This window comes from Micropterus salmoides, unplaced genomic scaffold (assembly GCF_014851395.1).
Source record: "Micropterus salmoides isolate LMB-PRFRI ecotype aquatic unplaced genomic scaffold, ASM1485139v1 Ms_hic_scaffold_23, whole genome shotgun sequence".
Lineage (NCBI taxonomy): Eukaryota > Metazoa > Chordata > Actinopteri > Centrarchiformes > Centrarchidae > Micropterus > Micropterus salmoides.
Genome location: NW_024041484.1, coordinates 18,064,153 through 18,085,527, shown reverse-complemented (window position 1 = coordinate 18,085,527; position 21,375 = coordinate 18,064,153). Strand labels below are relative to the sequence as shown.

The 21,375-nt window shown below is 39.9% G+C and overlaps 3 protein-coding genes across 5 annotated transcripts; 2 read left to right on the top strand and 1 right to left on the bottom strand.

Annotated features, from left to right (window-relative positions):
- Window positions 1–280: 280 nt before the first annotated feature.
- Window positions 281–9,888, top strand: arfgap3 (ADP-ribosylation factor GTPase activating protein 3). Of its 2 annotated transcripts, XM_038739243.1 has the most exons (16): window positions 281–437; window positions 1,137–1,255; window positions 1,788–1,860; window positions 1,992–2,123; window positions 2,264–2,344; window positions 2,464–2,557; window positions 2,669–2,728; window positions 2,833–2,879; window positions 2,986–3,137; window positions 3,297–3,428; window positions 3,540–3,665; window positions 3,973–4,116; window positions 4,613–4,736; window positions 5,338–5,425; window positions 7,275–7,399; window positions 7,485–9,888. In XM_038739243.1, the coding sequence occupies exons 1-16, from the start codon at window positions 369–371 to the stop codon at window positions 7,500–7,502; spliced, it is 1,584 nt and encodes a 527-aa protein (XP_038595171.1). In that variant the 5' UTR covers window positions 281–368; the 3' UTR covers window positions 7,503–9,888. The 2 variants fall into 2 exon arrangements, with proteins under 2 accessions (XP_038595171.1, XP_038595170.1); XM_038739242.1 differs by lacking the exon at window positions 7,485–9,888 and having other exon boundaries at window positions 7,275–7,423.
- A 151-nt stretch (window positions 9,889–10,039) lies between these two features.
- Window positions 10,040–15,310, top strand: LOC119918484 (IKBKB interacting protein). Of its 2 annotated transcripts, XM_038739246.1 has the most exons (4): window positions 10,040–11,316; window positions 11,409–11,526; window positions 14,110–14,331; window positions 14,613–15,310. In XM_038739246.1, the coding sequence occupies exons 1-4, from the start codon at window positions 11,111–11,113 to the stop codon at window positions 15,177–15,179; spliced, it is 1,113 nt and encodes a 370-aa protein (XP_038595174.1). In that variant the 5' UTR covers window positions 10,040–11,110; the 3' UTR covers window positions 15,180–15,310. The 2 variants fall into 2 exon arrangements, with proteins under 2 accessions (XP_038595174.1, XP_038595173.1); XM_038739245.1 differs by lacking the exons at window positions 14,110–14,331; window positions 14,613–15,310 and adding an exon at window positions 12,414–13,922.
- Window positions 15,311–16,614: 1,304 nt separating this feature from the next.
- Window positions 16,615–20,322, bottom strand: ckap4 (cytoskeleton associated protein 4). The gene is made up of 2 exons (XM_038739244.1): window positions 19,890–20,322; window positions 16,615–18,224 (listed from the first exon to the last, which is right to left on the bottom strand). Exons 1-2 carry the CDS (start codon window positions 20,196–20,198, stop codon window positions 17,010–17,012), a joined length of 1,524 nt encoding a protein of 507 aa, XP_038595172.1. The 5' UTR covers window positions 20,199–20,322; the 3' UTR covers window positions 16,615–17,009.
- Window positions 20,323–21,375: the final 1,053 nt, after the last annotated feature.

The following is a 21,375-nucleotide window of genomic DNA, read 5'->3' as shown; positions in this document are numbered from 1 at the left end:
AAGCTGATGCAGTAAATTAAACTTGAATTAAAGGTTGATGTAATCCAAAGCTTGAACAGTAATTACATTTATATTAAATGTATACAAACATATGACCATCCAGGTATTTTTACTTTTAAGACTTGAGCTGCGGGTCTAAATACTTCCTCCACCACTGTGAAAACACAACTGGAGCTTCCGATGTGAAGGTGAACTTCATCACCCAGAAGCCCTTGCTACAATAACATAACCACGCGTAATTTGTATCCAATCAGAGCGATGTTCTCCTACCGACGTGTCGTATTCGGTTATTATTGAGGTAAACCGGAAAAACACAGCTGTTAGTTCACGCTATTAATTGAAACGCCAGGTAACCTACAGATAGAAAAATGTCCGAACCCAGCAAGCAGGAAATTTCAGCCATTTTTAAGCGACTTCGCTCCATTCCTACGAATAAGGTGAGCGTTTCAGATTGCCTAACGTTAATATCTTTAACAAGGAAGTAAGCTGAAGTAACGTTAAATATCTGACACGTCGCACTTTTGAGAAACGCCAAGGCTAGCTTTAACGTACCATAGTAATTTAACATTTACCAGATACGTCATGTTTAAAATTTGTTGACAAACTCCAATTGTGCTCTAGTAGCATTTGTTATATATGAATAATATGTCGGAAAACATGTGGCTTGTAACCAGACGTAACGCTAGCGAAGTGGTTGACAGCCTAGCTAGCAACACGTTGACAGCTGACATTAGCCGTGTTTGTTTAGGCTTAATTTGCTAACGTACCGTAGGAAATATGTGAGACTGCTGCGCATACATCCTGAATGATAAGCAAAAAGGGAAGGGTGCATTTTATACCGTTAAAAGATAAAGTAATTGCGAAATTCAACTGACTTTGCCAACAGCTGTTTGAATCAGCAGCAATCTAGCTAACTTAATATCACAGGCAACATGTACTTCAGACCTCCACGATTACACAGTTGTTGTTTTAACCTGACACAGTTCACATTGTTTGCTTCCACGTCTCTTTAATTGATTTCATGATCCATATCAACTTCAGTTTTAACTGTTTCAAAACAATGTCAGTTGTTCTATCTGTTTAAATTTTAAGATTAAGCTTTTTTTTCTGCATCTTCTGTGCTTTTTACCCCCCAGGCTTGTTTTGACTGCTCAGTTAAAAACCCCAGTTGGGCCAGCATCACCTATGGTGTATTCTTATGTATTGATTGCTCTGGGACACACAGGTCTCTTGGAGTGCACTTGTCCTTTATCAGGTAAGTCAAATCTTAACAACACTTTTCAGAACCACAATAAAAGCATTTAGGAAGTAATACCAAATAGGTAACGTTAGTAACAAAATATAATTTTAAATTGATTTGAATTTGATCATTTAATAGTGAGAAGTTTAGGGGCAATAACAACAAGTACTCATTCTATCTTCATTCTGGTTACATCCGGTAGACATTTTAAATTAATTTATGGTGACTGCTTTACAGTGTAGAGCCTGATAGATAACATCTCAAATTTTACATTGAATTCTAGTTGCCTCTGCAACTCTTGGCAGAGGCAAGAGTATAAAGAATTATAGTAATCTAGTAAACGCAAAAGCATGAATATGTATGAGCTTAGAAATATTCCATAATTAGAAAAAACAAGTTTATTAATAGAACAATTCAGATAGTAAAATGGTAGGGAGATATTTCTTCTTGAAGCTGAGATGTTGTTTGTCCCTGTCAGACCCATTTAATGACACTGAAATCTTTGAAGAAAAGTTTTTTCAAATCCTGACATTGTTGTGTTACACAGGTCGACTGAGCTGGATTTCAATTGGTCGTGGTTTCAGCTAAGATGTATGCAAGTGGGAGGCAATGCCAGTGCGGTCAGTACCTGTAGGCAGAATATCAGCACACTATCAACAGATTGAAATCCCAGCATTGCATGACACACATTTAATTTAACTTAATTCTCCATGTCTGCTTTCCTGTGTCTGCTCTGACCTTCATATGGCAGGTTGCATTTTTCAATCAACATGGGTGCACATCCAGTGCTGCCAATGCCAAGTACAACAGCCGAGCTGCTCAGCTGTACAGAGAGAAGATAAAGACTTTAGCCACGCAAGCCACCAGACGCCATGGTACTGAGGTAATACAGTTTTTCTACACTTCCAGGTTCCTCCAACAGAAACTTTGGCTTCCTGGGTAGTGCCTATTTGCTTATCACACTTTGCATGATACATCTCTAATACATGGCTGTATCCCCTTTACTGCTTTTCTTTCATATAGTTGTGGCTTGACAGTCAGGCTCCTCTCTCCCCAACATCACCAGAGGACAAGCAGGTGGATTTCTTCAGTCTGCATTCACAGGTATAACAGTGTGCTTGCCTTATTTTAAGTGTGATTTTTACCCACATATCTGCTTGTTGAATACCTACACATTGACAAGGGATTGGTAATTTCACTATGTGTGTCTGTTTAATGCCCAGGCTGTTCCTCAAACTGTGAACACGGCCAAAATGTGTCTGAGCTCCCCCACATCTGATTTGCCTTTAACCCCGGAAAAAGAGGAAGACAATAATGGTATTCACTGTCACTGTTTCTCCTGAACAATATAACCACAAAATACAAACGTGCACTAGTTGTATTGATCCCATTTATGTGGCTCATCATATATACATTAAATGTTCTCAGATAATCCAGAGGAGGGTCCTAGTGTGGAGATGCTGAGTGTTTCTCCAAAAGCAAATCCAGGTTGGCTTATATTCTTCATGTTTTCCTTTTATTTCCATTTATTTATATCTGAGATATTTCTAAACTGTACAACATGTAACTTCACTGTCCTTCAATCTCACCAGAGGCTTCGTCTCTTCTTAAGAAGAAGCCAACTGCTGCCAAGAAAACAGTATTTACTCATTTATATCATTCTAAACTAAGTATGTATTCACAGTTTGTTTTGTATGTGTGTTCATCGATTCATAGTTTGTTTTGTAAAATGTGTCTGCTTCTAGTTGGCCTCTAAGAAGGGTGGTCTGGGCGCTCAGAAGGTAAGCAGTAAGAGTTTCTCAGAGCTGGAGAAGAAGGCTCAAGCTGCCGACAAGCTCAGAGAGAAAGAAGACGGCACTCCTGTTGGCAAGAAGAGTTTCCAACATGAGGAATCCATGTGCGTGTCTTTACTTTCACTTTGTCAGTCTTTATAATGTATTATGTTTTTCTACCCTTTTTTGTGGTCAGTATATGTATTTATTTGTGTTTTCTGTTTGCTGCTGTACTTTCCTCTAGTCATTTCTTTGATAAACTCACCTGTCTTCCTCCTCCTCAGCGCTCCATCGCTGCGACTGACCTGTAAAGATCTTGAGCAGCAGAAGAAAATGGAGGAGAAGAAGTTGAAGGGATTGGAGGGGAACAAGAAAGAGCAAGCTGAGAGACTGGGCATGGGTCTAGGCATCAGGAGGTATGATGATGAAGAGACAAATACTAGTCATCCTGTAGCCGATTTAAGAATTAGTTTTCGTCTCTCTGTTTCTTGATCTCATTATCGCTCTGTCTCTATGCTTCTCTGCAGTGGAGTGTCTCACTCTGTGACATCGGACATGCACATCATCCAGCAGGAGAATCCAAAGGGGACCAAGACCACCAAAGGACGACGGTTCACAGAGGATGATGATGATGAGGGGTCCTTCAGCTCAAGGTCGGATAAAGAAAAGTGTATTTATGTACAGGATTTATTTTACTGGTATTATTAATATTATTTTTGACATGTTATATTAAATTTTTTTTTCTGAAAAAGATAAGTAAATTTAAATTCTTTTTATTTTATTGCACAGTTTTTAAAGGGATAAACAATCGACTGTTGCTGTTAAAAAAGGGTTATTCAATATTCTGCATTGGTACAGTATTACATGTAGTATATTCTTGCCTTTTCATGCTGATTCAGCTCTCACACATTGCACAACATTTCTTCACATGACATTATTCTGAACTTGTTCTCTCTTTAGGGTCATGTCCCGGTTTGAGGATCAAACAGAAACCTCAGATAATTTCTCCTCTGGGTGGGATGACGGAGGAGGCTGGATGAAGAAGAGCAAGAAACCAGAGCCGGATTTCTTCATGAGCTCCACTATTTCATCATTGAATGACAGGTAAGATATTGTGGGTTTTAATGTCATGTACATCCTGTTGCTGTGACTGTGACATGCCTTTTCACAACTTACTATTGTTGCTTGTTACATTAGAAATGTAAACTTTTTATTCTGTTACACTCTTTGCAAAGCAGTGTATGTTATTGTTTATCAATTTTTTGGGGGGAATCAAATAATGATCACATGATTTCATTTTACATTTTTTTTGAATTTCTGTTTAATGATTTTTTTCAAGCAATAGGAATTTAAAACTAATGAAATTAAGTCATGTTTTACACATGAAAATAAATCTAAACAAATTTATCTAATGGATTTTTGTATTATACTATGTGATGCACAGTTTGTTTTTGAAATTTGGTTAAAATAAAGTGTTTATATGAGGTGTACACTTGACAACTGAATAGAATATCTATTGTCTGTCTATCTATGTCTATTGGTAAGTGTGATTTATTGCATCATATCATAATTGTTTCCATTTGTAATCATTGTTTATCAGACCCACAGCCAGACGAAAACCAGAACCAGTACCAGTCTCAGACACAGGAGAAGCACGGACAAAGTTTGGAGATGTGAAAGCCATCTCTTCCGACATGTACTTTGGAAAACAAGATAACTCTGAGGTACACAATGACAACATGCATCCTCCCCTTTCCACATGTTGTGCATACTGTATATTCTGAGTTGTGCATGTTTAAAGTTGACTTGCATACTCTGTGGTTTTTATTGTAGATGATCAATATAGTTTTTAAAGTTACAATAACTAAAACTAGACTATTTTCATTTCATGTTGGATATCTTGACTTTTGGACATGACCTACCTGACCTATCTAATTAATTAAATATTTTTGTCACAAGGATAATTAGACCTGATCAGTAGCAGCAGTAGCACCTGTAGCAGCACTAACAATTTGAGGTGGTTGAAAAGAGCATCAGTGTAATTATGATGTCCTAATAATAAATGTAAAATCGTATAAACTAATTCGAAAATAACATAAGCTACTGATTTCCTAAATCATTTTCTCCCACAGTGATTATGATGCACCACATGATCAGATACTGGTTCTTCCGTAACGCATTTGTATCCACTCGGATATTAGATAAATTGACGTGGTTTCCGTTCCTTGGCCTCTCAGGACTGAGTGAACACCTGTGAAGACCTCTAGTTGATTATGAGAAAAGTTTTAAACATTTAAAAATATGTCCTGTATTTCTTTTCTTCAGTACGAGGCCAAAACACGACTGGAAAGATTTGCTGGAAGCGCCTCTATAAGTTCAGCAGACCTTTTTGATGATCCAAAGAAACAGACTGGTAAGAGACCAATTCACAATCACTGGCTTTGTACAAACTGTTCTTATATTATACTTATCACATAAATTAGTGTTATTGATACATATAAATAAATGTTTGTGTAGAGACACATTGAGCATCATGCAGGAACATTTTGAATTCATATTATCCCCAAATTGCTATATAAGGCTGCTTCATTTTTGGGTTTTATTGACAAAAATGTTACCCAAGATTTTTTTTTTTTTTAAAACAACCCAACAATGTGCCATTAGAGCAGTGCTATCTGTACTGTGACAATAGTAATGAGATTTAATGTGAAGTTAGATATTTAAAAACAAAACATGCTAAATCAAAACCGTTTGTGACGTAGATGGCAGGTGGATATATTATCTGACGTTACACTGTTGGAGTGTGAGAGTGAAATAACTGTCCTAGTAACAAGTGAAATAAGTTGCCATGCCAAAATATGTCAACAATTCATTAAAAATTAACCTCTTAGTAAATTGCCACACCATGATGATGATGATGATTTCAGGGTCAATCATGTTCTTGGACAAGGTAATGTATTAATGTTTTATGTTACCTTCAGTCACATTTGCCGACTTCCTTCCTGACTCTGACAAATACCGTGTTTTCCTGGAAGTTAGAGTTCCTAGAGGGGTAAAGAGGATAGGACGCCATTGACAGGCGGCCTAATGAAACGTTTAAACATTGTTGGAAACATTTGGGATAATGTTAAGTACACAACTCATCAAAATATATATAACATAGGCCTAGTTGTTTATATTAATACTGAAATGTTAGATATTAGGGATGCGCCGAATGTTCGGCCAACGAAATTAATCAGCCGAAAATAGCAAAAAAGCACTTTCGGTGTTCGGCCTGATAAGTCAAAGACCAAAGAAATTTTACCAAACAATTACGTTGACATGTCGGCAGTGTGGAAGGATTTTAAAATGTCTGAGAAAGACTTGCTGCTTGCAGACACTGTTTTGCTTAATTGTCTCCTAGCACATCCTCTCCATCTGTAGCAGACTTCTTCTAGAAAAGGCAACAAACGGTCTGACCCGCTTTGAGTGTTTGTCACTCGTTTATTGAGAAGGCAATTAAGCTAGCTGCAACTAAATTTGGAGTGCACATATATTCAAGCCTTTATGGTAAATCCACTGAAACAGACCAGTGCGACCTGACAGACAGGTTAGCAACTTTATCCTGTCATTTTCTCTCTAGACAAGTGTTGCAGTATGAGAGTCCTACCTGAAGAGAGGCTGTGAAGTCTTCATGTTACGCCATACGAGAACCACATACAACATTATTTATCAAATTGGGTCAGACTTGATGAATTTAGCGCGAGGATACACATGTGACAACGTCCGGTTTTCAAAATAAGGTGTCTATACAGGATGGAAATAAGATTAATTGGATTATATTCACAGAAAGTATAAAACATATTACATGTGTCCATTAAAAGTAAATGGACACATGTAATTTACTTTACTGGACCATCTCAGGCCTTGGACTCAACCCTATAGTCTCTCCAAATCCTGTGGGGAAACGCTGAGTAAAAGGTACAATTTGACTATTAAATTTATGCTATGGTTAAAAAAAAAAGAAAAAGGCTAAATACTGTAAACTACCAAGTATACTGCCAAGAATTTTCATTTTGGGATACATCCCTATTAGATATTGTATTTAAGTCAAAAGTGTCTTGTCTGTGGAGACAGACTGTTCGTACAAGACTCGTACTCTACAAATTCTCTAAAAAAACGTTTGTCACGTTAGAACAAATCTGCGAGTGGCTCTTGCATGAGACCTGCTGTTCTCTGTATGTGTGTCTGCTTGACTCTCTTTGTTCGTCTTGTGTTCACAGCGAGCTCGTACCGTCTGACCAACGTGCTGCCCAGTGCTCCTGACATGTCACAGCTCAAACTGGGAGTGCGCTCAGTCGCTGGAAGACTCTCTGTCATGGCCAGTGGCGTAGTTAGCTCAATTCAGGTCGGTACGAAATACAGCACTTGAAACAAACTCATAAACATCTTAAACATCAAGTTCTAATATTGTATTTTTTTTTTTTGTCTAGGACCATTACAGTTCTTGAGTCATGGCGAGCCTCCTCTTGGATCCACTGCCCTCATAGTCGTCCTCTGTTTAACAGAGTCAGCAAGTGGCGGTTACTCATCCAGGGAGTGATAGAAGTGCTGTGGGCATCTCTGCATCAAAACGTACCCCCAAATAACCCTGTATTCATCTATATCTAGTTTTTTATTAGATCTTGTATATACAGATATGATTAAGATGACTGAAGCACAATATTTTCTGCAGGCATCTTGAAGGGAGATCTATGTGTATTGTGTCATAAAGAAACTTCATTTGCAGTTAATTACTTAGTTTGCTTTTAGGTTATTGGGGTTTAAATATTTAGAAATACTGTATGTAGCAGTCTGAAGTTTGTAGTTTTGAAGGAGGGATTTGATTTCTTTTAGTTGATGAAGTGAGAAAAACCTAAATGGTGGAGACAAAAAACATGGTAAACATACTCGTGCTTAGACATTCACACAGGTTTGAAAGTGTCCTTTCCGTCCCCAAAGTGCACTTATGTTTGCTCTTCCATAGACGGGACCAAAACCTGATTGAGGCCTTGGGGGTGGGGGGGACCAATTGCCTATCAGTTGAGTAAATTGAAATCTGCCTCATAAGTACATAAGCTTCATTATCTTAGCGAATAGTTATCTAGTAATAATTACGTTTTGTTTTTGTTTTCTTAGGCCATGCATCTGTAGGTTGAACAACAAGATGGCATGAAGTTGGCATGATTTTTTTTAATATGCTCTTTTGCTTTTGCTGATTTTTGGATCAGAAGACCGATACCACTCTAACATCTGTACGTTTTAAAATGAAGATCTAGCCAGCAGCCGGTTAGCTTAGGTTAGCATAAAGTCTGGAAAAGACTGGCTCTGTCTGAAGGCAACAAATCCGCCTGCCAACACTTTGGCTTTTTGTATGGATTAAACAAATTAGACATGTTTTAATTATTTAGCTTTTGAGATATCTGTACAGTAAGTGTGTTTCGTTACCTTTGGACAGAGCCGGTCTAGCTGTTTCTCACCGTTTCCAGTCTTTATGCGAAGCTAAGCTATCCAACTGCTGTCTGTAGCCTTACATTTAACAAACAGATGTGAGAGGTATCAATCTTCTCCTCTATTCCTTTAGAAAAAAAAAAAAAGCAATCAACTCACTAAAGCACGATGATGACCCGGCTCGATGTGGGTCAGTTGCACTATGTATTAAATTCTGTTGTTTTTCTCAATCCAGTTATTTGGAATTAAGACACTTTAAGATGTTGTAATCACGAACATGGGCATCATTGTAATCTGTAGATTTACTAAATTTTGAGGGGTCCATATTTATGATGTTTTAGTTTGAATTTGTAGCTGCTTTTTTGTAGGTATTTGTTTTTATACATCCGCAGTGACATTCTACATTGCCCCTTTTGGTGTTTAATGGCGCACTTTTGAAGGGTAGTATTTGCTGATGCGATGGCGGGCTTCTTTTGTAGCTTTCAGGCCCCTCTGTACAACAACACACGTCCACTTAAAATGTGAATGTAACCTATCCCTTTAAAGCCTTCAAAGTGATGTTTTTGTTGCTGTAGCATACTGCCAAGGTCCAGATCTTTCTGTCATGATATAGTGATGAGTTTGGATTTAAAATTTTAAAGCAATGGGAAAGTGTCCGGCTTGTGCTTTAGCATTTAGGTAAAGGTTTTTCATGATGCTAAAAATGCTTCTTTGGATATCTCAATTGTGCAGAGGGACAAGGGTTTTTAAAGCCCCGATTGGTGACAGAATTAATATATCTCTGAGCAATTCCTGTACTGTTTATCTGTCTCAGGAGTTGTTAAATAAGAAACACTAAAAGAGGGCAAAGTCAAAGATGTAGATCCTTTGATGACCAAATATTTGTTTACTCCATCACTCTATGCCTTAGTCCAAAGATCCCTAATTAACATGTCCTCATATTGCAATATTGTGGAGTCATCTAGTTACCTTTTTGAACATAATTTGTTAGAAACTGCACGTGGCAGCTTTGGATTGAAAGTACTGTAATTGAACCTTTGCCTCTAAGTTGACGATGTGTCCATGTTAGACTTTCTGTATTTTGTTCATGTTTGTAAGAATGCTTTTGTCCTCTGCTGTTGAACATTGTTAATTGTAGCTTGTGTAATTTGCATGGCCCTTGTAGTAAATAGGACACACTGACTGACATATCCTTAACACAAGATAGCATACGGCTACTGGAACCCACCATTTAAATAACGATGGAAAAACTGTATAATTGGCTGAGAACTGCTACATACAATGCTGTATAGGGCTTTGAATTACCATTTATAGAAAGCTACTGATAATCACGTTTTGACATATTTTGACAGTCAAAATGTAAGTAAGATTTTTTGGAAACATGCCAAATAAATGGCTTGTGCCTAAGCTCTTTCGTTTGGTCATTTTGTGTCTGCAAAACACTGATTTAATTGATGAATATTTTGATTTGTAGGGAAAATAGTAAAGTGTCCAAAAAGTCCAATTTGATGTCTTCAAATGACTTGTACTGTCACAGCTATTGTCTAAACACCGCAAATAGTAAATTTACAATGGTATAAACAGGGAAAAGCAGAAAATCCTCACATTCGAGAGGTTGGAATCAAGTGATGTTAGATATTTTTGCATGATCAATGACGATCAATTAAGTATAAATAGGAATTTTCTTTTCATCGACTAATCAATTAATCTAATAATTGTTTCAGCTTTAAGACAACTTTAATGCTGCATGGCCACCTTTTTTATGCATATTTCATTACAGTAACAAAAATGCAAAAGACATAATAAATTAGATTTTTCATTGCTAAAAGCTCAAATTCTGTTTTTCTAGAATATTAATACATTTCATTGCTTTTTTATTTTTGAGTTCTATTGAGGTGCAGTAATCGATTGAAGCAGGGTTTGGATCCAGTTCATTTTGGTTTGTGGATGTGGAATTTTCCAAGTATGATGAGGAGCTGCACAGTATTATTAATATTGTCCAGACCATGAAGTACAAAATATAACATCAAATACAGTAATTAGTATACTCTTTTATGTTAATAAAATGTTCCAAATCTTTCCAGAATACATTTGTATGTTCACAGTGGTAAGCTGCATGGCCACCTTGAGGACAAAAGCTGGCAGCCGCTGACGTGGCTGGCTGGGGCGTTTACGGTGCCTCTTACGCTGTCGCAAATATTAGTGGTAAGTTTGGAGCTCAGTTTAAGGACGAATCAAAATTGACAAACGCGACTGAAAATCTTGTATCACTCGAGGTGAAAGATAAAACATCCATCCAGTGTGTTATATTTGTACAGACACAGTTTGATGTTTTTAACTAAGCAATTCAGCTGGAAGTGTTTGTACGAGCTTACGAGGAGCTCTTGAAGCCGGCATTTTCCAAGGAACAGGGTAAAGCTAAGGGATTGTTAATAGCGGTAAAATAGGCCTGCGTAAAAGCCAGTGTTAGATATAATTATTTATTTTGTTTACTTTAGTGTCCTACATTATGAACTTAACTCTGAAAGAAGTGTTTTATTTTACTCTGCAACGTAACGAATAGCGGTGTAGACTTTTTTTTGGGCCTATTGAATTCCTTCACAGTAAAAGTTGTCAACAGTGTGCTAAAATGCCTACTGAAGTAAAGCAGAGGAAGAAGACTCAAAAGCAAAGTGATGAAGGGTCTGAAAGGTCCGCTACAAATAGCAAAGATGAAGCGCAGAAAGTGAAGATGGAAACTGGAAACATCCCAGGAGCACATAAAACGTCCTCGAGTTTGGATATTAGAAGTATATTGTGCTTACTGTCGCTTGCAGCCTGCGGGGCTCTTAGTTGGTAAGTTAACAAACCTGATACATGTATTCATTTGTAAAGAGTTTCTGTCTAATGGACCTCTACTAAAGTTTGTATATCTTTCTGTGTTTCAGGGTGGTGCTACAACAGAATGGGAGGTTTTCCGAAATTGAAGAAAAGTACAGAGTTTTACACGGGAAGACTTCAAGTCTGTTCGACATGGAGGAAGAAGTCCTAAAGGTTTCTAAAAAGGTACGTTTGATTGATAGTGGAACAGGTCTTGAGCTGCTTTAAGGGATGAAACTTTAAAGGGTCAATTCACCCAAATTACACATAAAAAAGAAATCTTATAAAAAGTATAAAAAATCTTATATACTTTCTCAGTTAACCCCTTATTGGTTTCAAGTCATTCAGACAATTTTGGTTTTATGTTCCCATGTTTTGAGATATTATAATTTAATTTCTGGTGCTGGCAGCATTAAAAAGAATAAAGTTTTTACTGGAACTGCTTTCTTGAAGGAATGGCCCTGACAAAACTGTTACATAAACATAAACTCTGGATTGTTCTTTTTGTAATTTGGGTGAAATGATGCTATAGGTTTGTGTGAAAACAAAAATCCTTTGTTTGATTTCATTTTTAGTTTTAAAGGTAGAATTACAAGTAAATTGTGATTTTGGTAGGCAGTTTTAATTTGGTTTAGTAAGAAAACACGTAGGCTACAGTGGGTAAGGAACTGGATTTTTGCTATACAAATCAGTATTTTTAAAACTTTGCTTTCGTGATAGTTTTACTTATTCAGCCCCATTAAAAAGTATTCAGATTGACCAACCTGGTGAGGGAAACAAACCTCTCACGCCCCAAATGCAACCTGTGATGATGGGGATCACAAGCAAGCTTTGTCTTATTTTAAGTCTCGAGTCAAAAGTGTTGGGAATCACAGCCTTACATATTATGAAACACTCTAAATTTTGTTCGTGTTCTTTGAAAAGAAAAACTACTTAACTGAGTGAGCACACATTTTTCTTAATGCTTTTGCGCATGCATGCGCTTTGTTTCCTGCTGTATTTATTATATATGAATACTGAGGACCATAGAGCTCCCACAGAAACAGCCCTCCTGTTTTGTGTTGCGGCTGCAGCTTGCCGCCTCTGAGGATGACCTACAGGAGGCGCTCTCCACTGTCTCCTTGGCCACACAACTCCAGCAGGACATCTCCACCCTCCACGCTGCCATCATGGTGATGCAGGCCGACGAGAACTCCGCCTCCCGTGACCTGCAGATGGTCAACACCCACTTCCTCAATGTGACGGAGACGTGGCAGGAGCGCCTGGCTGCCATCACCTCTGACCTGGCTGCCCTCAAAGCAGAGTCACGGGAAGCTCACGCAGGAGCCACTGAGCAGGTGAACGAGGCCGAGCGGAGGGCCCGGTCTCTGGCGGAGAGGTTGGAGGAGCTCGAGGACAGCACAAAGAGGAACGCCAGAGCTATGGAGCGCGCAGAGGAAGACGACGCCAAGCGAGCGCAGGATCAGCTGGACTGGAACACCAAGCAGATCCACAACCTGGAGGAGCACATTAGCAGCCTGAGCAAGAAGGAGGCTGAGCTCAGCTCACAGCTCCAGGAGCACATTCCCCGGGCGCAGGAGTGTGAAGAGCACCTGCCCGAGGTAGAGGCGGCAGTGCGCTCCATCCTGAAGCTGGGGGGTGATCTGAGCGGGGCGGAGAAACGGCTAGAAGAGGTGACGTTACAGGTGTTTGGGACTGAGGACAGCATGCTGAAAGCACTGAATGAAATCCTTGAGATCAGACAGGAACTGGACACCCTGCAGGCTCAAAACAGCATCCTCAAGATGAAGAATGAGTTGTCTGTAGTTAAAGAGGCGGTCCATGAACTCACCATGGTGCTAAGGGGAAATGCTGTTGACAGCCAAAAGGACTATGACACCTTTGATGTAGAAGAATGGAAAGACGGCGAGGTAGAGGAGGAGTGGGAAAAAGATGATGAAACAACTCAACCTCTTTATGATGACCTCAGTGAATGATGTCATTGTTTTTGAGTTGACGAGGGAAGAGGAGGGGCCCTGTCTTACTATTTGCTGTAAAAGGTTGTTCAAGCTCAGTATTAATGTTTTTCAAAATGTGTACATTTGAGAAAATTGTGATTTTTGAAGCATAAAAGTTCACAGATTTCAACGTGAACCCTGGTATACATGCACTGTATTACACAAGTACAATCAAGAATGTAATTTAGTATCTGTTTAATGTTGAGTTACACATTTAGGTTTCTTCAGTAATTGTATAAAAACATGCCTCATTACTCTCAAGCCACCAATTTGCACTGATACAGTTATGTGACAATATCTGCGCCATTCTTTCCAGATATAACAACATTGGAGCTGAAACGATTAGTTGAATAAAAGTAATTGGCAACTCATCGATAAATCGTTAAAAAGTCCTTTTTCTTGCAAATAAAAGTCCTTTGTTGTGTTTATAGTCTTATAGTTTGGTACAGGTAGAGCTTTTGTAGATCAATAATATTAATAAATCTTCATGCCTTAATAACTTGTATTATATTTTAACCTGTTGAACTAAAGGCAAACATTTCATCACTGAACTTATTTAATAAAATCACTTTTTTATTGAAAAGATCTTATTTGTTATGTCCTCTTATTTAATCCTCTACTGTGCTTAGGCATCAGTTCCCCTCCTGTGTTTTTCATTAATGGAAATAACCTGAAATGATGTTGAGTAATGTATGGTTTCTTTAAATAACTTGTACCTCATACACTATATGATATATATATATATATCCATGTACTCTGTGTCCTCTTTCAGTGTCAGAGCGTCCAGCCAATGCTGGAGGGTCTCGGGGGCCAGCGGGGGGCTCTGCAGCCACAGCTGGAGGGTTTTGAGCAGGATGTGAATCGGTTGAAGGAGTGGGCCTCTGGGTTGACTGAGAAAAGAGCTCAGCTTCAGACCAGCCTAACCGCGCTGAGAGACGCAGTGGGACAGATCGAAGAACGCACCTCAGCCATTGCAAAGGACTTTGCCAACAAGGTCTGTCAGATTGTTTTGTTGTCCAAGACAGAACTATATTGCTGTTTCTGCTGAGACGAGAGTAGAGTCTTTTTGTCCTATGCCACCTGTGATCCGAGGTTAAGAGAATCCCATCCAACATCAAAATGAGCATAAGTACAGTATATTAAAACCCGGGGGATTCATTTAGCTAAGTTAAAACTCTTATTTTTGATGTACGACCCCTTCTGAGAAAAATAACTATTCCCTGTTGGATTTTAAATGGATTTTTCAGGCTCTTTTCTTCTATATTCCCCCTGTAGGTGGCGTCAGTGAGGACAGACGTGCGCAGGATGGACGGCCTGCGGTCTGAGCTGGAGTCCCTGCTGACTCAGGTAGGGGAGCTGGAAGACAAGACCGCTCAGGTGGAGCACAGCATGGTGAAACGCATCGGGGATGTTCTGGCCAGCAGCATTGACCGAGTATCAAATCTCCGCGCTGCATCCGAACGCAACTCTCAGGCCTTAGAGCAGCTTCGCAGACGCATCCCTGAACTCACCGCCTCTGACAAACGGATCTCTGAGCGCTTGAACGAACTAGAGAGTGGCAGAGCTCGGCTAATAAGAACTGTGACCTTCGCCAGCGACCTTAAACCGAAGGTTGCTGCCATTAAGAGGGACTTTGGGGCGTTTGAGCCTCAGCTGTCAGACCTGACTCTGCGGATTGGAAGACTGGCAGAGGATCTTACCAAGAGAGAGCAGGAGATCACTGAACTGAGACAGACATTGGCTAACCTCACTGCTGTAGAGGGAGATTTAGGTGTTACAACTAAACAGGTTCGTGAAATAGCTGATATATCTGATACTGGAGAGATGCACAGGCCGACATGAGAAGACGAGTGGAGAGGTAGTCTTCTTTTGGCTTTTCTATTCAGCAATTTCATCTGGCCAACTGTCCTACTACTGCTTAGAACAAACTGGTTTATTACAAATTAAATAAATATGAAACTTTGTCTACCAAACTCTGACAGTCTGATCAGTCTTAAAGCACAAAGCTGGTAACCTGAACCGATTTAAGAAGAATGAGTGTGAACAATCTGGCAGCTAGTCTGTCAGCATTTCTAACATCTGCAACATGTTTTTGAAGTTTGCTCATGACAACAATTGTGTCCTGTGTTGGCCACTGTCCAACTATATCAGTGTTACCTGTTTGAAATTTGACTACTTTATTGTTTTTCCACTGTGCTAAACATTTAATTTCTTTTCAGATATAACTCTTGTGTCTTTACAGTAAATATGAAGCTACAGCTAGCAGACTGAAAAAAATAACAGTAACATAACCCCCCCTTCTCCCATTAGAAAGTTGAATAGTTGTTTTACACTTTGATTTTTATAGGTTTACAGATAAAACTAACAATAACATGTCAATAATTGAGCTTTAGAGGTGCTTATTTGCAGGTTTTCTTGCCTTCGGACAGAGCCTGTTTCCAGAATTTATGCTAAGTGGCTACTGGTGGAGCTTTATACAGTCAAGAGAGTGGAATCAATCTGCTCATCTGAATATTGACAAGAAAGCGAATAAGTGTATGGGTCAAAGCTCCAGCAATTCTTGTATTAGAAAGTGGGTTCAGCTTGTGGCTGAGAGCCTGATGATTTTATAAACACATTGTTGGAGTTTTGACCCCTTAAGACTACTTACACTACTATACACTATGTTCTAACCTGGAGAAAAGCTTGTCACCTTTACCAAGCGTGTTTCAAGAAATTCCAGTTTGTAACCAAAACTATGTAAGCGCACTTCTAAGCCTCTCCCAGGGCCTCTACGTTCCTTAAAGGGTTTATTAGCATACAAATGCCTTCCAGCTAAATAGATAACTTGGAGTTGTTCTGGTGAAGTGGCCACACAACTGCAACCCCAGGCTTTCAACAAGGGAGCACATTTCTGCAGAACACTTGAGAGAGTCAAAACTCAAACGACATGTTATCTGTCACTGCAGTGTGCAGATGAAAGAGCTCAGCGTATGGAATTCAGTCTTTAAGAGGTGGAGAATCATCGCTTGACTCCTCATGTGTGAGTAGGTCTGTGTAATAAATGGAGCTTTAAGTGAGAGGTTATTTGTTGTATTCAAATCTTGTAGAAAATAAGAACTATGTCATTAAGATGGAATTCCTATTTGGGTTTTGACATAATTTTAGCAGCCCTTGGGTATATCACGCCTATCAGTGAGTGTAAATTTTCATTCCCACCCATGCAATCAAAGTTTCAGCAGTGATGTAACAGTAAAGGCAGCTGAAGCAAAGCAACAAATCAGTTGACACCAAGAAATAATTCCTCACCGCTTTGGGTCAACAAAAGTTTTTATTCTTGTAAAAAAACATGTAGTGAGTAAACAAAAGGAGTGCTCAAAAGGAGCTTATTATTGCATTTGGTTGGTTTTCCAAAAAAACTACTTTGGTACAGAAAGGAGAAAAAACCTACAGTGCAGAATGAGTGTGGATTCAAATTCACACATCAGCAGTCCAACTCTGCCCCTCTCTCCTGACCTAACCCAGTTTCCCTCATATTGGCTACTTTTCTACTAAAATGTGCAACATCAACCATCAAGTATGAGAAATTATTCTTCATTAAAAAAACAGGAAAAGTGGGTTATGGTCATCCCTTTGGGGATCTTTGTTGTCCGTGTTTTGGGTTCCTGATGTCACACTGCTAACTAAAAATCCCTAATTTTCTGTCTTGCTATTGGCTTTGGATAAGTTTTCCAGTGTCTGTGTGGTGTCCTGCAGAGCTTTCTGAAGAGTGGCAATAGCCTGATCGTGACCTTCTAGCTTGGCTGCTTTGGCTTCCAAGTCATCTACCATGCTTCTTAAGCTCTGCAGCTGCTCCGGCTTTACGCTGTTGCTGCCCTCAAGAGCGGCGAGCCTCTCCTCCAAGTCCTTCACCTGCTCACCCAGGTTGGAGTCCCTTGAAGTTAGCTTGGCATGGGCACCACCCAGAGCGGCAATGTTGGACTGGAGCTCCCCCAAACTGCTTTTCAGTGCCTCCATCTCCTCCTCCAAGCCAGTTTTGACTTTCTCCACAGCCTGCCCCTGTGCAGCTAGAGTGCTTTCATAGGTGTCGTATTTGGCGAATAGTGATTCCACTTTGGTGGCGATGTCTGACACTGATGCGGACAGTGAATCTCCGCTCTCTTCTGATGCTTTAACTCTGGCTTCCAGCTCGTCTGATGTTCTCTTGACCTGAGCAGCTGCTTCGACTGCCTGCTTCTCCACAGTACGAACAGCATCAGCGGTGTGCTCCACACTGCTTTCCAGTGTCATGCCCTTGTCCTTTAGAATCTGGACACCGGCCTCTACTTCAGACAGTGACTGCTTCAGGCTTCTGACAGTCTCTTGCACTACTGACCTCATTGTTTCAACTTCCTGGGACAGTGAGGCTACTTCCTGGTTACGAGTCTGGAGCTCTGCCCTCACAGCACCTATCTGCTCCCTGAGTGAATCGGCTGAGGCATCAGAATCTTGTTTGGCAGTTCTGATTTCAACTACAGCATCAACGATGGCAGAAAGCTCCTGTTTGATGAGCGCGGGGTCTTCCATGTCACCCAGACGAGCCTTGAGATCAGCCAGCTGGCTCTGCGCCTCGCCCTGAGCTTGGGTGAACTCCGTCACGCTGGCTGCGATGGACTGACTCACCTCAGCCAGACGCTCCTCTACAGTCTTCTCCAGAGAAGAGAAGTCCCTCTCTCGGGCCTCCTTCACCTCTTTGATGCCCTCTGTAAGGTCCCTGAGTAGGTCGTTCTGGAGCTTCTGAAGAGCCTCCTCCACCCTCCTCGTCTCTACCTCGCCCCTCTTCACCCGGCTGATTGCCCCCTCCAGCTCCACCCGTGTGATTCCCATTGATGACTCCAGCCCGTCCACAACACTCCTCAGAGACTCCACCTGCACAAGACCGGAAAAATATACAGCATTAGTGTGCATTTTCATCCATTTTAGCACTGTAAGATCAAACACTTGTACACTCCAGTACAATAACTGCAAATTGTCACTGTCCTGTTAAAATCATGTATCTCAAAAGGTTTTCAGGAGTTAAAAAATCAAAATGACCAAATTTGGTGATATGCGGTTTTCTCTGGACAGCAATAAATATCCACACTGTTTTATATCATTTAATTCATATTTCATTTTCATAGTTCTTAACAAAACAGAACCTCAATTTTGCAGTTTGAAAAAAATACTCGTCACCAAGCTCCACTTACTAAATGAATTACTTTTCCTGAGCTTTCAGTGGCACCTCATGGTCTTCACTGGTAAATTGAGTTGGCTCAGTCAGCTGAATGCAGATGAAGACCCCATGTGGTTGAACGCTCACAAAAATGCTTGTACGTGGACCTTGAGTTAAGCTTGTTTAGTAAAACTACTAATCCTATGCCTTGCCTTTGAGCTTTTAATTATTACACTTACTGAACATTCTAAAATAGATACTTAGCATATGTTTGCATGTTAAAAATATTTTGTTGCATCATCTGTACAGTAAGTGTAATGTTTGAAAGTTTATGGGCAAATTACAAACTTTAGATGAGCATGCAATAGTGTAATAAAAGACTCTTAATTAAAGGTCCACTTATTAGCCTTTACCATGTTTAAGAAGAGTACAGTCGTACTACTGAAAAAAAACCTTTTGAATTTGCACAGAACTGCAATTTCAATTAATCTGTTCAAAAGGTAAACATGTAATAATAACGTTTCAAATTCTTACTTAAGAGGAAAAGATGTAAGAAACTGATAAAAATGTGTTGTTTTTTAATGACTGTGGTGTGTGATCACCTTGGGTTAACACTGCAATCATCCTTCCTTATTGTTATTATTAGAAGTGTCCCACCCATTAAATTAGCATAACAAACACATACAGGCCTAATTTGCATGAGCAGAGTTGAGTCATTAGCTAACTGAAGTCAGTGGTGGTAAATATTTTTTACTACAGCCTCAGTATAGTTTAGACTGGCTTTACATACTGTACTTTACATGCTGGAAGATCAACACAGGAATGAGGAAACTAATGAATGAAACCGGAGAGGTCTTCAATTATATCGGCCTAAGCCCACAGTTTGCATGCAATAACACTGAACAAGGACATTTATTTACAACCTCCTGTGCTGCTGGGCCAATCTAAATTTCCCCTAACTTACAGGGAATTTAATAAACAAATGGGGGTGTCTTTTTCCCTGTTATAGGCACCACATCCTCATCTGCCCTGTGCAGCTCATGTTCTCAAACAAAAGAAAACATAAAAATAGGAAACAATGTAGAAAAAAATTTAATTTAAACAATTCTAAAACTTTTATTTTTACTTGTTGGACGTTTGCTCAATGAAAGAGTAGCCTATAGGGACTTCACCAAACCTACCCAACCCCCCAAAGTACATACAGTACAACAACTACTTGGACGGTTATGCAAGTTAGTTGCACACAAAGTCATCTCTATAACGAAAACAGTATGCCTTGCTCATACAGTTTGTATTTCACTGGGAGTTCTGAAAAAGTTTGAGAACCCCTGCTCAAGTCATGCACACTTCCCCCCCGTTGATTCGTGTCGTTTTCTACTTACCTGTTGAGCGACGCTCTCCATTTTACTGCTCAGCTCTGCGTTTTTCCGTGCGCTCTCCTCATGCCTGGCGCTTGTCTGGTGCATTTCCTCCACTACTTGCTGTAAATAAAAAGCAGCAAACCCTGCAGCGCCTAGTAGCGCAATATAAAACACTGTGGTCGCAACAAGGCCGAGGCAGCTCCCTGACCGTGGCCCCTGAGGTGCGGGGCCACTCACCCCGTTACTGGCGTTCTTTTGGCTTTTCTTTGGCGCATCATCCTGGATGGATGCGCTCTTCTCGCTGTTCTTGTGTCGGTGTTTCGCAGTCATCGTCAATGGGAACTCACTGAGATATGTGTGTGTATGTGAAGTGATGTGAGAGAGCGAGTGCTGCTGGCTTTTTTGCAGTCGTGGATGGAGAATGTTTCCAGTCCAGGCCCACTGACTGGACCAGCAGCGTATCAGTGAGCGCGTCGTGTCTTTCTACGGAGCTTTTCGCGTTGAGGTATGCGGATGGGGGCTGTCCCATGTTCAGCTCCAGGCTCTGTAGGGGTCCGATTTAATGACATAAAACACCAGGAAATAATTAATAATTTCTTCTGCTCCTACACTTTGGTGGTCGTGCTCTATTTTTATTTATTTTTTACATCAGAAACTTTTTTTTTAAAGGCTACACCCTAACACGAGTGAAGTTTCTGCAGAAGCATCTCTGCAAAAGCAGTAAAATTTTCTTAAAAGGTGGTTAAGGCAACTTCAGTGAGTTTGTTTGTGTATAATAAGGTTACTATCAAATGAACTTTATGTTAATTTGACTTTTAAAGTGACTTGAAGAGAGAAAATGTCCCTGCTGTGAAGGACATAAGATGCACCACCTTGGGACAAAACGCTGCACCGAAAGGGCATCATCGTCTATCAATGTATGTGTTATTGTTAGTGTAAACGTCTGTTATACATCTGTTATAGCTATGACACACGTCCTTAGATGTTGTTACGATTGAAACACTGATGCAAACGTTCTGCAAGCAGCTTGCTCACACTGAAGCAGAGCAGTGCAGGGAGGGGCTGTTTCCTCCCTTTAGTTTGCTCCTCCTTTCATACGTGGCAGCTGCAGTCTCGGCTTCGCAGGCTGCTGTTGAATCTCCTGGTTACATCTCCACACAGAGAGACACGTCAGGCACAGCAACTAAAGTCACAGCTTCTATGTCCACAGGAAAAGAAATAAAACGTCCAAAGTCCAAGTCGTTTCAGTGCATTTGTATTTAAGTCAGTACTTTTTTGCAAGTCAATGAACACAATGTTCGTTTCACTGTCCTTTTCTTTTTTTGTGTGTATGATATTTATTTAATTTATTAAGGCCTTATTATCTGTACTGTTATAATATTCCATTATATTTCTGTGGGACTTTTATTCTCATGTGCACTTTCCCTCTAACTTTTGTAAGAAGTTATTTTTCTAATTATCACGCTTATTCTTGCCTACTACCCACAAAAAGAAACCATCCGTGCAT

Bases quoted from the DNA above. Each gene is read 5' to 3' on its own strand.
- ckap4 (XM_038739244.1), bottom strand. From the start codon at position 20,198: ATGACTGCGAAACACCGACACAAGAACAGCGAGAAGAGCGCATCCATC. The intron at 18,225-19,889 runs GTAAGTAGAAAA...GGTCTTGTGCAG, and splicing joins TGGAGAGCGTCGCTCAACAG to GTGGAGTCTCTGAGGAGTGT.
- LOC119918484 (XM_038739245.1), top strand. From the start codon at position 11,111: ATGCCTACTGAAGTAAAGCAGAGGAAGAAGACTCAAAAGCAAAGTGAT. The intron at 11,317-11,408 runs GTAAGTTAACAA...TCTGTGTTTCAG, and splicing joins GCCTGCGGGGCTCTTAGTTG to GGTGGTGCTACAACAGAATG. The intron at 11,527-12,413 runs GTACGTTTGATT...TTGCGGCTGCAG, and splicing joins TCCTAAAGGTTTCTAAAAAG to CTTGCCGCCTCTGAGGATGA.
- arfgap3 (XM_038739242.1), top strand. From the start codon at position 369: ATGTCCGAACCCAGCAAGCAGGAAATTTCAGCCATTTTTAAGCGACTT. The intron at 2,729-2,832 runs GTTGGCTTATAT...CAATCTCACCAG, and splicing joins TTCTCCAAAAGCAAATCCAG to AGGCTTCGTCTCTTCTTAAG. The intron at 5,426-7,274 runs GTAAGAGACCAA...TTGTGTTCACAG, and splicing joins TGATCCAAAGAAACAGACTG to CGAGCTCGTACCGTCTGACC.